This window comes from Aegilops tauschii, chromosome 5, assembly GCF_002575655.3.
Source record: "Aegilops tauschii subsp. strangulata cultivar AL8/78 chromosome 5, Aet v6.0, whole genome shotgun sequence".
NCBI classification, from domain to species: domain Eukaryota; kingdom Viridiplantae; phylum Streptophyta; class Magnoliopsida; order Poales; family Poaceae; genus Aegilops; species Aegilops tauschii.
The window spans coordinates 99,255,479-99,270,132 of record NC_053039.3 but is presented as its reverse complement, the minus strand read 5'-3'; the positions used below and the strand labels follow the sequence as shown (position 1 = coordinate 99,270,132).

The window sequence follows — 14,654 nt, the reverse complement described above, 5'->3', positions numbered from 1 at the left end:
GCGACTAAAAAACATATTTTTTCTAAACGAGGCAACACACTTGCCATTTTTATTGATTAAAAAGAAAAGAATTGCCCGGTTAATTAACGGAAAACCAGACAACCGATGCAAGCCAACCCATATGACACGGGTACCACCAGCCAACCTGATCACCGACATGAACCTGAAACTGCAAAGAAGAAAGATATCCGTCGAGGAGTCGCAAGCGTGGTGATGAAAACCATATTTCACGCCACGGAAAACATATTTCACGCCATTCAATTTTTACGAAGCTGGAATGGAGACGAGAACAACGTGGGCGACCGCGGTGTTCTCGGGGAGGCCTAGCCGGGAACGACTAGGAGACAAGGACATTGACGGTGACATCTTTGGGACTTTGACCGAGGGGAACCGAAGGGTTGACAGGTGTAGGTGCGAGTGTGCGGGAGAAGTGAGGTGGGTGGGGGGTCGTCAACGCTAGAGAAGAAGGGGGCTTGGAGGGATGGCTGGGACGGCACCAGACGGACGAAGGGGACGGGTCAGACATGGTGAGGCGGCGCGCCTGCGAGGTGCGGGCTGTGGGTGGAGGATGATTGCAGCTCGATTGGTGGAGGAGGACAAGCCGACGATGGTGGCGGGATGGACAAAAAATCAACTAGTCCCAATTTTTCCAGGTAACCTGTCCAAATTTTGTAACGTAATAATGATAGGCATTTCTTTCATTAAAAAAATGATAACACACACGCACGCACACATGATGACGCAAAAAGAAGCATTACAATTACACACCAGAATGAACGGTCAGCTGAGAAATCCGTGCATTGTGTACTTGTTTGGTTTGCAAGACTCTAAACTCGGTATGGATGGATATAAATGTATATGTAAAGTAAAAACACAATTTCATAAAATTAGGTGTTTGATTAATACAAATGAAAAAAAAACACAGAAATTCCGATGAACACAAACCAATTAGTGTGAAACTAAAAAAGCATAATTAAAATGTTGTACCAGCGTAAGAACATCAGACTCATTCTTCATGCAGAGAAATTTAAAGATAAGGTTTAAGCAGATTACACTGGAATTCATGCATTTTTCACTCTTTTTCTTTTGAAGAACCGGCAGGAACACTGCCTTTTCTTATAGAAGAAAAACAGAAGCGCAATTTATAGAGGGCGCACGTTTTTAGGGAGCATGGCAAAAACCAAAAAATGGCCCATGTGCATGAACCATGAAAAACCTAGCACATACTCAGCCTATGCCGACAGATGGCAAGGCCCCAACGAAAGCCAGATCCTGTTGCTTAATGGCCTCGAAAGCTAGTAGAGCAACCTCGCGATGAGTCATCCGTTGACCTGTAAAAACGCGTATGTTCCTCTCTTTTCAGATAGCTCAAACTGTGTAGATAATCCTACCGCTCCTCCGCCTCCGCACTTGGGATGGCTCATCTACTAGCATCTTGTCCCATCAGTCAGAAACAACGCCTGGCTCACGCAAGAAACCTGAGATGACAAGACCCTCGTTTGTCCAAGTGTTTACCTGGTTCCAAACAGCGACCACGAAGGAACAATCCTTGCAAAGATGGGTTGCATTTTTGACTCTAAAAGTGAGACCAAAGAAAAACTTTGTCTATTTTTCCGTTGTTCCATCCCACGGATTTAAATATATGGACAGCTTTACCATAGGAAATAAAAATGATTATCATATGCTATTCCTCTGTTTTTCTTTTAAATCAAAGAAGCCCTTCAGATTTATGGTAAAACCAATGAATCTAACTGAATTCATCCCGTCCTCGTTGCCTCATCACCGCAGTCACACTCATGGGGGTACGTTTTTAGGTAGCGAACCTTGTCCAAGCTATTATGATGATGTTACCACCGTCCTAAATCGCCCAAACCCACTACCCCCTTGTTTTCACCCGTCACTTTTGCACTAGTCGCTCAAAGACTAGCAATTTGTGACGCTATGATATGCATTTAATTTGGAAATACATGATAACTCAGACACTAACACAATTTCGAACATGGCACTTTAACCATCCTCTGTATGTGAATACATTAAAATTTCAACATATACATGATTTTTTTGTGAAAAAGACCTCCAAACTAATATTAAAATAAGCCAATGGTACAAAGCACCCCCACAAGAATGAAAATTACAAATAGATCCCTGAGGAGCCGTCCAACCACGCATCCAACGCGGGCTGAGGGCGCGCCGCCGCTGCCGTTGCTGCCGCTGCCACACAGAGCCGGCGCGATCTTGAAACCTGCAGACAGACTGAAACACAGACGGGGAGTCACCAGCCTCGGTCGAAAACTAGCACGTCAAAAGGAGGAAGAACGACCATCGCTTGACCATGCCGACAGAAACATAGTCCAGAGGTCCACAAACAACACCTAAAGATACGACGAAATGCGCCGCCGGCATCCACCGACGCACCGCCACATCACCCCCAACTCCCCATGGCAAGGTGAGGAACCACCTTACCATGACGAAGAGAGAAGCAGGGGACCAAATTTCCCACATTCGGCCATCACCTCCGCCATGAAGACCACACCAGGAGAACCAAACCTCACCAGATCGACTGATCCAAGAGGAAACCATGCCGGAAGCTCGCCGACTCCGCCACATAGGACCTCGTTGGGATGGGGATCGAACTCCAACAACCTTATTCCACCACGACGCCAGCACCACCACCTCGCTAGCACCGCCGGAGACCACCACCCTACTATCTACACGCGTCATGCACGAATCCAAGCCCCCCCCCCCCCCCCCCTACTCTCCGGCCGCAGCCGGAGAGGGAGGAGACCGTCGATCCGGCCGTCAGCGGAGTGAGGAACTTCCTTTTCGCGTTTCCTAACTGTCGCACAACATATACATGATTTGAAAGTATGTAAATAGATGATGCTATTTTACTTTACCAATGAAAACTAGAGAATTCTTCTTGCACATTTTAAAAACAAATCATCTGATTTGGACGCGTTTGGAGAAAAAAAAATCTCGACGGATTTCGACACGTATTGGTTTGATAGAGACAGTATAAAAATTTACATAAAAAAATACTAGAGACAAAGCAGGATATAAAAAGAGAGTAGCCATGCATGTTTGGTGCTGCTGCATGGCTTATTGGATTCAGCAAGATTTTGTCATGATGGGGGAGCTGCGTGCATGGGCAAGGCCTGCTTGATAGACTAAAATTAGACCCTGCGCCATCTCCTCTCTCGGGCAGCGCAGCAGGCCGTCGATTCGGTGGATACCTGTGCGTAATTACCACGACGACAAGGGAGAGCTAGGCTGCATTTTTTCTGTTTTGCGCGCTCCCCCTTCTTGGATGGAGTTTGGTTGTCCCTGTAGTGCATCTTCTTGGTTCTCTTCCTAACCGACAGACGAATGCAGAAAATAAATTCCATGTGCAAAATTATTGTCCGTAGTGTTTGGATTAGATCCTTTATCTACACCATTCAGTTTTTGTTTGTTTTGCCAATGGCATTCCTCTTCCTATTAGCATGTTCCATTTCTGCGATGAAAGTTTGAACATCGAGCGAGGAGTACATGCTTTGTCCAGCAAGATCCCGTTTTGAGCTAGGCTCCTTGGATTCAAAGGATTTTTGTAGAAATTCTGGAGGATTACAGTCCTTTGGATTTTTTTTATGCTGGTTGTTTATTCATACTATATTCCATAGAAAGAAGAACCTATTTTATGGGATTTTCCTTAAAATTTTCTTTATACTATATTTCATATACATGTCAGCATCCACTCAAACCACTTTAAAAGAATGCTTTGTTTTTCCTACGATGTAATCAAACGAATCAAAATCCCGTAAGATTGAGATGCACATGACATGTCATTCCTACGTTTTTTTCCCCGCCTTTTAAGAATCCCACGAAGACCCTTAGAGTACCTCCAATCAAATCCCTCACCTTGTTCCTGTATGTCAGGACGGATAACCCGAACATTGCCTGAACATGAGAGAGAGAAATATGATAATACTTTCTCGGAAAGGGAACACGACTCGACCCAGACGGTCCGCGGCCGCGCCTCCCCTCCTTCCCCGCGCGCGTCCCCCTCCCATCTCCTCCTCCCTGCCGCCGTCGCCGGCGCCCGCCTCGGGCCTGGCCCGGGCGATGTTGGTGGCGGCGGCCCCCGGCCCTTCCCCGTCTAGGGTTTCTCCGGCGCGGGACGGAGCGGCTCCGGGCGGTGTCTTCAGGCGGCGGCCCCCGGCCCTTCCCCGTCTAGGGTTTCTCCGGCGCGGGACGGAGCGACTCCGGGCGGTGTCTTCAGGCGGCGGCGGTCCTGCCCGGCGGCGGGGTGTCCTGTCGCAGGCGGGGGCGGACTCTGGGCGGCGGCGGCGCCGCGGGCTGGCGGCGCCGCGGGCTGGCGGTGCCCGCCCGGCCCAGATCTGGGCCCTTCGGGCTCCATCTGGGTCGGGGCGGGTCGGCGACAGGCATGGCGTTGGCGTGGCCTTCAAGAGGCGGTGGTGAGCGGCGATGATCGGCTGGTTGCTGGCGGCGTCGACGCCAGCTTGCTGCGGAGTGGCCGGCGGGGCTTAGCGGGCCCGTTTCGGGCCTGGCCGGGCCAAGGGTGGCCTCGTATGCCCCGCTGCCGTGTCCGGACGGCTACCGCGACGGTGCCGGAGGCGCGGGCCTCCCGCACGACGGCGGTGGAGGTGGTTCCCTCCCGCTCGGCCTTGATGCTGCTGCTCCCGTTGCTCGGATCTTCTCTCCGGTCTTCTTGGCCTCGTGGTGATGTTCGCAGCGAGACGGTGTTGGTGACGGCGCAACCGTGATGGCGCATAGTTGGGCGGTGGTTTGGATGGTTGGCTCCGATTGGCTGGTGGGGTTTGGCGTGCGGGAGAAATCCTTGCCGGTTCGTCTGGCTCCGATGCGGTGACACCGGCGGGTGCTACCATCCCTTCTTGGAGGGTGTCGGGAGTAGCTATCCCCCACCTCCCTCCGCGTACTGGGGGAAACCCTAGGACTTGTCCGGGCAGCAGCGTCGTCGGTGTCGCATGCCTTCTTGGAGGTGCTGCTTAGTTCGCGGTAGATCGGAGCCTCGGGCTGTGGTGGTTTGGTTCCGGAGGGCGCAGCGGTCGCGGGTCTTCTGCGCTTTGTCGAGCTGCCGCTGTTGGCATTTCTTCTTCTTCTTCTTTTTCTTTGGGCTTGTTGTGCTGCTCGCCCCAGCATTGCGATCTATACAATGGTGGTTTGCTTTGGAATACAAAGCGGGGGAAACCCTTTTTGGTAACATGAGAGAGAAAGACAAAGTCTACAGATACAGACCCTTCTTTCCTATATGCTCGGGATGTCTTCAAAACCCTAAAACCCAACTCATGTATAGGAAGGATATGAGGGTGCTCGGGTATGTCCGGGTAATCCGCCACGTCTGACAATGAGGTGCCAAAGTCAATTGGAGATGTTCTTAGTTGTTATTTTTGCATAGACCCTGATTTGTTATTCATTTGAAGATGTCCTTGGAGCATCTCTAGAAGATCCCTATCTTAAAAGTCCAAAACTTATTCTATATCCCAAAAATTCAAAATAAATTAGGTGATTAATCATTTGCTCAGTTGGCAGACCCCTTAAATCTTAATCCGGTAAGAAGTTTGTTTTCCTAATTCATCCAATCGTTTTCAACTTATCCCAACATATTGGTTTAATACTTAATAATTCAAGTATACACAATTCAAATGCATAGCAAACTCAATGTTCTCAAACATCACCATGCAAATTCAAAGACAACAGGATGTTCAAATGAACTAAGAATCCAAATAAATGTGATAAAAGCACGAGAATAAAGTGCTATGATCGTGCCAACTGTGTTGAATAAGATCTTATTGAAGTTGGTTTTGGTCTTGATGGTTCTCGGTCCTTCGGTGTGCATGGAGGAACGCTTCAATCATGTTGGGGTTATGTTCATCTCCACCAGATGCCCATTGAAGCGATACCAATAGTCACGTGGGTCTTTTCTAACATCCTCGATGATCATGTTGCGCAAGATAACACATGCTTTCATGATCTTCCATAAGGTATCGGGGTTCCAATACTCGGCAGGGTCACAGACAATTGTAAAGTGTCGCTGAAGCACACTAGAATCTCTCTCAACATCCTTTCTAGTATATTCTTGCATACTTGCAAAGTGAGATTTCTTGATACTTTAGGACGGTGGATTTTCTTCACAAATGTGGCTCATGGGGGATAAATATTGTCAGTTATGTAATATCACATGTTGTACTCATTGTCATTGACAACATAGTTGCAAGGTGGATTGTCACCGGCAACAAGCCTTGCAAAAAGAGGAGACCGCGAGAGGACATTGAGATCGTTGTGAGAGCCGGGCATCCCAAAACATGCATGCCAAATCCACAGATCATGGGATGCAACTGCCTCAAGAATGATGGTTGGATCATGACAATGCCCTCTGTACTAACCTTGTCATGCTACATGGGAATTCTTCCATGTCCAACGGAGCAATCAATTGATCCACGCATCCCGAGCCAACCTCTCTCTTCATTTTCTGCCATGAGCCTCTTGGTATCTTCATCAATGGGACCCCTCAGGTACTTTGATACATATCTCGATCACACCTTCGCCGAATCGTCTCACACCTTCTAGGATGAGATCTTACCCAATGCGATCATAGTCATTAATGGCAGCGACTGGGCATTCATAAGCAAGAACTTGCACGACTGATGTAATCTTCAAGAATGAACGTACACTTGCTGCTCCCGGTGCATTCGTTATCAGTTGAACGAAGGATCATGTTTCTCCACAACTTATGTAATGGTGTTGAAAATATCTTGGTACATTTGGAGTCGGTGCTAGAAATAGTGAGGGGGGATATATTGCATTCTGCGCGATGTAATCCCTCGTTTTGATGACTGATGATTCCATCTCAAAGAAATGTCCTTCGACCAAACCGAGAACCAAGTCCGGACCACCTGAAATCATCCTCCACAAACACCACGACAACCGCCAGCTCAAAGTGATCATCTTCTTCCTCCTCCTACGATGAATCGTTGAAAACCATGTCCCATAACATCTTTGTCTGCACAATTCGAGACCTTTCTTTGATTGAAACATAAAAATAAATAAATAAATAAAGGCCATAGAGGCATGTTGACAAAATACCTTGTGGGCGGACGAGTCCAGAGTCACTACGACTAGTGATGGAGCTCGGGCTAAGGCCGAATGAGGGCAGAGGACAACGAGTACACTGCCTAGAAGTTTGCATAGGCGATTCCGGGGCATGGATGCGACAAACACAAGTGCGATGTTGGGGCGACGATGGGGGTGGCAGTCTTCTTTGCTGGTTCCAGCATTGTTGAACATCTATGAGTTGCGTTTGACCTTTCTATGCAGTATCCAAGGTCGGCCGGTTTGATTCAGAATGAAAACGCACCTCCCAAGCCACGGGACGGAGCTATGAAACGACGATGTCGTCGACGGTGAAAAAACGGATTCTGGTGTCGGCGAGCGAGGAGAAGGTGTAGGTGAGGACAGCATGCCTGCGGGATTGTCGCAAATGGTTCCGGCCCCGATGGGTGGACAACGCTAATGGGGTTGGCAGGTCGGGGCTGAGAGGAAGGTCGGACGTCCGCCTAATTTTTACCGAGAAGTTGTGTCTTTGTACTAAATTTAGTTGAGACGACCGCATTTTGGGGATAGAAGACTATCTTTTAGGGATTACTGGCTTGAGTGATATGCTAGCTAGGCCTAAAGGAGAACTACTTAAAAAGATTTTATTTTGATTTTCCCATCCTCGTGGCCTTTCTATCTTTCTAATCTAATTTGAAATTGGATCAAAAGAAAGCGGTTAGAATTTACTTCCTGCAACCCTTGAAACATCAAATTATCTTCAAATATAACTTTTGGGTTCTGTTAGAGGAGAAAGGTGCACAAGCCATCAACTATTGGTGTTGAGTTTGCACAAAACATCACATATTTGGCGTACTCCGCTGGAACAATGTCTAATCCAACGTTAAGATACGCTGATGTGATTTTTGATGGGTGGGTCCCGCTTGTATATGCACGCCGTGACAAACAAAACCGGTGACATCTGACCAACCAAAACTGTCAATATCTCTCAAACCTTTGGTCCGTTTAAGCTATTTTTTAGCTTAGTATTGAGTATGATTTCTTGGATTTTTTTTCATATTTATCAAAAAATGATGATTTTATAAACAATAAATTGAGCAAGCTAACTAAAATTGAGATTTCCTAGATCGGTGTTAGATACATTTATGGTCTTAATATAGTTTTTTGCACATTTTTTTTTGAAAATGTTAAGTTTTGAACTGAAATTTGAATGAAATGCCAAACTTCCATTTTCTACAAAACCGTTGGTCAAATGAGCTGCGATTCTCCCAGAGTAGTACTTCATACATGTGTGATTTACTCAATATTTTTTTTTGCATTTGGGTTGAAAACTATTGAATTTTGAGTCAAAAATTTAAATAGGCCAATTAAACTTGCAATGGAAAACCCTTGATTTGACCTGCTGACTGATGTGGCCATTTTCTTTTGCCATATTTACACTTACAAACGGGACTCACCTGTCGGAAATCACATCAACGTACCTTAACGCTAGATTAGACCTAGCTGTAACAAATTACATCAATAGTTGATGTTCTACATAACAAACCCATAGAGTAGATGTTCTTACCAAATCGGCATCAACAGTGGGTGGTTTGAGCAATTTGCTCTCTGTTAGAGATTATGGTGCTGTTATCCCGCGGAAAAAGCAGCGACGGTGACCAAAGTCGGCCCGTGCACTGCATGCATGTGTACCTAGTGAGAGTCTGACAGAGGGTTCGAGCATGAGCAGCAGTGCAGCACTGGCACCTGACGATCCCATATCTTTCATTCATTAAATTCGTCTACAGTGTCGTGTAACAGCATGCACTGTTGCTGACTCGCGAGCAGCAGTAAATCCTCAGCCGCCCACGGCCCACCGCACCCAACCAAAAACATTGATCAATTTCCGCCCGATATACGATTCCACTACTGTAGAGCGTGCGTACTCTACTGTCTAATCCGAAAACAACGGAAGGTCGGTCGATGCTCCGAGCCAAACACGATTTTTTTGTTTCCCGGACTCCGAACCGATCGTCCGTGCGCAGCGCAGCGCAGCGCAGGAGGAGAAAAGCGATGACGCCGTGCTGCACTGTAGCCTCCAATCTTTTCCTTTTCCTGCCGACCACCACCACCTGCCTTTGAAGTCGAGCCCCCTCCCTCCTCCGATCCACACGTGGGGGTATATACTGGTACGTGTATATACGATACCACCACCACCACCTCGGCGACTTCGCTCCTGCCGGCCCGGCCATCTCCATCCACCCTCCGCCCCGCTCCGGCCGGCCACCTTGCCGCCGCCGCCGCCCGTCCCCTCCTTGTGATGCTTCGGTACCCGCCTCTCTCTCTCTCTCCCCCGTCTCGCCCTGCTCGCTCTTCTCGCGAGGATTGTTTTTTTTTTGTTTCTGTTTCCGGGAGCTCGGAGGGGATCCTTGGTGTTCTTGGCGGGGGAGGAGGCGGCCTTGCTTGCTCTGGATCGACCGCGAAATCTTTCCCCCCTTGCTTCTGCTTACTTGGCGTTTTTTTGCCGGCGGGATTGGTTTGTCGGTAGAGCACACACAACTACGAGCGCTTCTTCTGCTTATCCACCAATGCCGCAGCTGTGTTGTCGATTTCTGCTTGGATTCAGCCTGGGTTACTTTCACGCAAACCATCTCTTGTTTCCCTCTGCTGCTCATAAATAGGCCGCTCCCTTTTGATCGAGCTGCTGCCTGCCCTGTCTCCAGAAAACAGGAAATGGAAAAGAAAAAGGAAAAGAAATGCCCCTGCATTTGACCAATTTGTCCGCTCTCTGTCTCCGATTCATCCGGGCTTTTTCCTCTGTGCTGTCATTTGATTTATGGGATAATTAGTCTTCGCAGACGTGAATCCACCTCCTTCAGGTTCTTGCTGGCCACTATATTTGATTTCCTCCCCTTTCATTTCCTTTCGGAAAGAAGAAAACAAGTTCTTGGCTAAGTAGCAAGATCCAGCTCCGTTGCTAGTTTCAATCCGACTATTTTAATTCCCACTCCACTCTGGGTTTCTGTGTTCGTCGCCGATTAAAAAAGCTTTAAAAAATCCTTCGTTGGTGGCCGTGGAGTCAACTTGTCGAGCTGAGAAGTTCAACCAGCAATAAAGCTCGGCAGAATCTTCACACTTTGTTTATTCTTTTACCTGGAGCGCTCCTGGTTGTTTCCAGTACAACCATCTTCTTATTTAGTATAGCATTTCCATTGATTCAAATCAATTCTATAGCTGTGATGATGCGCCGACCGACCAACTGTTGATTTGCGGTTTTATTATGAGCATACATGTCTTTCCACTTTTGAACGGTCAATAAATGGATTTGTGCGCAGGCTGTCGCAAGGAGGCGGAGTGCTGCGCCGGTGATTACTAGTAGGCATCACATCTCCGGCCTCATTTGCCCTCTTCATCACCAGGTATTTCCAGCTCCATCCATGTAGCCGTTCAAGAAATTTTCTAGTGTTATCTTGATTGATCTGTCTGCCTTCTATTGTCATGGTAAGCCGTTCATGGTTTCATTGTCTGCTTTGGTCCCTGCATCTTGTTCTTAGATCAATGCATGCCCCCTCATTGCCGGTTTCATTATATTAAGTTCTAAATTAAGCACCCTCGAGATCTTCAGTAGGAGGGGGGGGCCTGTTCTTTTTATCCGTTTATTTTATCATCAAAGATTTAGAGAGCCATAAAATGGATGTGTCTTGCCATCTTCTTTCTTTTTATCAAATTTGTACTGTAGTTGGTTGTTTTTCATACAGCTGCATGAATTAGGCAACCAACTTTCAGATGTACTACAAGCAATCTAGGGTAGGCACACAAGTAATCTCCACACTGTGAAGAACAAGCTAGCTGATCTCTGTTGAGCCTTTTTCTTCTGCAGCTTCTTGGAAGTCTACATTTTGGTCAGACCCTTTGAAGAAGAAATCCTCTCACAACTACTACCATGGGTGCCTGCGTGTCTTCAAGCAGGAGGCGGAGACCGCAGAGATTGCGCTGCACATATCGCCGTGGAAAGGTTTTGAGAAACACGCCTACCATACGCGCCAGTGATGTGGGGACCTGTGCTGCTTCTGGAGAAGTTGTCCATGTGGAGACTTCCGCGGCCACTCGCAGGAAATCTGATGGCTCGAATGTGACATTCCACCTTACACAGCTGCAGTGGCATCATAGCGAGCTAGACTCGGAAAATGGAAGCGGTAATCAGAATTTTCATTTTACTTTCATACGTTTTAGGATCCAAAGTCTTTACATTTCACATTTAGGATCAAAAGTCCTTAAATTTTGTTCCTATTGTTCCAGTTGTATGTCAGGAAGAAGCATGGTTCGATTCTGTCAGCATTTTGGGTTCTGATTCTGATGAAGACTTCAGCAGTGTCAACGGAGGTATCGTCTTTTCTCTAGACAGATTTCATTCGCACTAGGCATATGCATTGGTCATATATATTTATTTATGCACAATCCTTTCTTGCAGACTTTCCTGCCATGTCGGGCGCTGGAAGGACACACTTAGTGCAGTGTGAAGATGCTTCATGTATTGCTGATTGCATCCAGAAGTTCGAGAAGTTTTTTGACAGTTCATGTGTTGCTCAAGCTGTTGAACAGTACCTAACAAGAGATGCACACTGTATGGATAAATCAAGCCAATCCGGTGTTCAGGAAGCAGAGAGGCTTAAAATTGCAAGTTCGGAAACATCTGATATCTCTGGTGCAAAGGTGGAGGAAGCAAAGACAAAAAATGATGGCGTAAAAATGCTGACAAAACTTCGAAGAGGTGACGAGGCATGCAATAATTTGAAGTCTTTCAAAGATGGAGAAAAATCTCATGAAAGTATCTTCAAAAGTTTGACACCAGTGTGCACGCCTCGTCATGCTAATAAGGTTCAGCCGTTGGGAGTGGCGAGCCCACGGGGCCAAAAGAAGAAGTCAGGAGTTGTCAGGCTCTCTTTCACGAGGACATCTTTTGATGGGGAGCAAACTACTGAAATATGTGAGTTCTTCTCTGATGTATTTTACCTTTTTTTACATTAGAGGCAGTTTTCAGAAATATGGTTGATGTTGAATCTCTATCCGCAGGCTCTAGGAGGTACTTGATTCGTCCAAGAGCCGGGCTATTGATTCCTCAAGCGAGCGAGAAAATATCAGAAGGTTGTTGGTCCATTCTTGAGCCTTCGATCTTCAAGCTACGCGGAGACAGCTTTTTCAGGTAAGAGTTGGTACACCCTTTGCTTGTCTTGTTTTGTGTTTTTCTAGTACATGAACTTGGTTTTAATTTGTATAACTTTCATGTAGAGACAAAAAGAAGGCAGCTGCCCCAGGAAGTTCTCCATATACTCCAATCGGCGTGGACATGTTCATGTCACCAAGGAAAATACATCACATTGCCCAGCATATTGAGCTACCATCTATAAGGCCAAGTGAGAAAGTTCCTTCTTTACTTATCGTAAATATTCAGGTATGATAGTCAGAACTCGCTGGTTTCCCCTAAACTTTTAGGATGCTTGATTACTAATGCGTATGTATTTTGCACCCAGATGCCTACATATCCGACTGCTATCTTCCTTGGTGACAGCGACGGGGAAGGGATTAACCTAGTGTTGTATTTCAAACTGAACGACAACTTTGAGAAAGACATTTCTCCTCACTTCTATGAGAGTATCAAGGTAAAATTTCTCTCACGTCAGGCGCCGTCTTTGTTCGCAGACAACTGATGCTTGATAATCCTGATGACCTGGACTGATATGCCCTGAATCTCTGTCTTCTGTCTTATTTACAGAGACTTGTAAGCGATGAGGTAGAAAAGGTCAAAGGGTTTCCATTAGACTCAACTGTTCCTTACAGGGAAAGATTGAAAATATTGACTGGGTTGGTTAACCCAGATGATATGAATCTGAGTTCTGCGGAGAGGAAACTTGTGCAGGCTTATAATGAAAAGCCAGTTCTGTCACGGCCTCAACACAACTTCTATGTGGTGCGTGACATTTTCTTGATGCATGCCATCTTTTTAGTTTTTTCTAGCATCTCCACTCCTATATAACATATGGGTTTAATACATACAGGGACCAAATTACTTGGAGATAGACCTAGATGTGCACCGGTTTAGCTTCATATCGAGGAAAGGGCTCGAAGCTTTCCGGGAACGGCTGAAACATGGTGTAATCGATCTGGGTCTGACTATACAGGTAGCATGATAACCCATTCTTCTTGATAAGTTGCTAGGGGGGATATAACTTGTCGATGAACTGAACATGTTGAGCGTGTGTCATGCAGGCCCAGAAGCAGGAAGAACTCCCTGAGAGTGTCCTGTGCAGTGTAAGGCTAAACCGGCTTGATTTCGTCGATCATGGACAAATACCAACACTCCTTCCTTGCGACGACGACTGACACGTGACCTGGGTGTGCTAAGTTAAACCTGAAGTCTCAGTCAGGACCTCAAAACCATTTCCAGGTGCTCACAAGTTCTGACCCTTGAGGATTGATGACCTTCCCTTTGCTATGTGTGCTTGGAAGGGTTGCGCTGCTCTGCAAGATGAACGGTCCTGCCGCAACCCACAATGTTGTTATGTAAAAACATGCGTATATAGTCATGTTCATTAACAATCTGGATATGTGGGTCAACTTCGAATCTGTGAACCCCGCGAATCAGGAGTTGATGATGCTATCTGGACAGCCTTATTGGTTTATTTATTCAATTTATCTCTTCTCTATCTTCTAATATCATATTGTATGTACATTATTTGTTATGAGGCTATATGCCAACCTCCATCAACATCTCATTCTGAAACTAGTTCTGGACGTAGCTATCATCAATATATATATCTGAGTTTTTGTAATCCAAATCTTGAAGATTTGATGCTAAAATGCTAGTATAACTGACACCAGTTATCTCAAACTAGAATCCAACGGGAGTTGTTTTAAGGGGAAAAAATAGTGTGGCTGTCTTTTTATTTTTGAGGGAAAAATAGTGTAGCTGTCTTTCCACCAAAACTGACGATGCCATGAATCCGCGGTATCCAGGGCACCAGAAATCGGCCCACCAGACCTAGTAAAGCCCTCGCCTCCCCAGGCCATGCCTTCTACCCAGCCCATGGCCTCCACCAAAGGAAGAATTCGGCTTGCCGTTAAGACACGCCGAACCATAGATCCATGACTCTTCAATTGCCTTAGCCGACTAGGAAACTTGTAACCCTAGATCTCGTCTTCCTTTATAAGGCGAGGTCGAGCTAGTCGTTAGGTATCTTACATCTCATAGTTTCACTCCCTCGATACACATACGAACATCTGTGTACATTGTGCTTGTGCACCCTATGAACAATCACTAGGGTTTTACCATCACCATGAGGGCCTGAACCGGGGTAAACTTTGCCTCTGGGTTTGCCAACTCGGTCATCCGAATGTTGCGGTACCCTATCGAGGGATCTGTTAGATTCCAATCTGACAATGGCACTCCAGCCTCCAGGCGTGGGGTGCAATTGTTGGAAACAAGATTCATATGGGATCTAGCATAATTTGTTGCGTCTATGCTCAGGGCCGGATCTTTGTATTTAGGCGTCATGAGCTTCATCGCTGACTCGACGGGGTGAGTCAGCCTTGCCCCTCCCCTTGTC

At 46.6% G+C, this 14,654-nt stretch overlaps 1 protein-coding gene across 1 annotated transcript; it reads left to right on the top strand.

The window, feature by feature from the left end:
- Nucleotides 1-9,087: 9,087 nt before the first annotated feature.
- Nucleotides 9,088-13,834, top strand: LOC109786974 (uncharacterized). The gene is made up of 11 exons (XM_020345538.4): nt 9,088-9,378; nt 10,386-10,469; nt 10,931-11,246; nt 11,350-11,433; nt 11,522-12,037; nt 12,124-12,253; nt 12,340-12,502; nt 12,582-12,710; nt 12,824-13,018; nt 13,107-13,229; nt 13,318-13,834. The coding sequence occupies exons 3-11, from the start codon at nt 10,994-10,996 to the stop codon at nt 13,429-13,431; spliced, it is 1,707 nt and encodes a 568-aa protein (XP_020201127.1). The 5' UTR covers nt 9,088-9,378; nt 10,386-10,469; nt 10,931-10,993; the 3' UTR covers nt 13,432-13,834.
- Nucleotides 13,835-14,654: the final 820 nt, after the last annotated feature.

Coding starts and splice junctions, on each gene's coding strand:
- LOC109786974 (XM_020345538.4), top strand. CDS start 10,994: ATGGGTGCCTGCGTGTCTTCAAGCAGGAGGCGGAGACCGCAGAGATTG. Junction 11,434..11,521: donor CTTCAGCAGTGTCAACGGAG/GTATCGTCTTTT, acceptor CCTTTCTTGCAG/ACTTTCCTGCCATGTCGGGC. Junction 13,019..13,106: donor CTCAACACAACTTCTATGTG/GTGCGTGACATT, acceptor TAATACATACAG/GGACCAAATTACTTGGAGAT.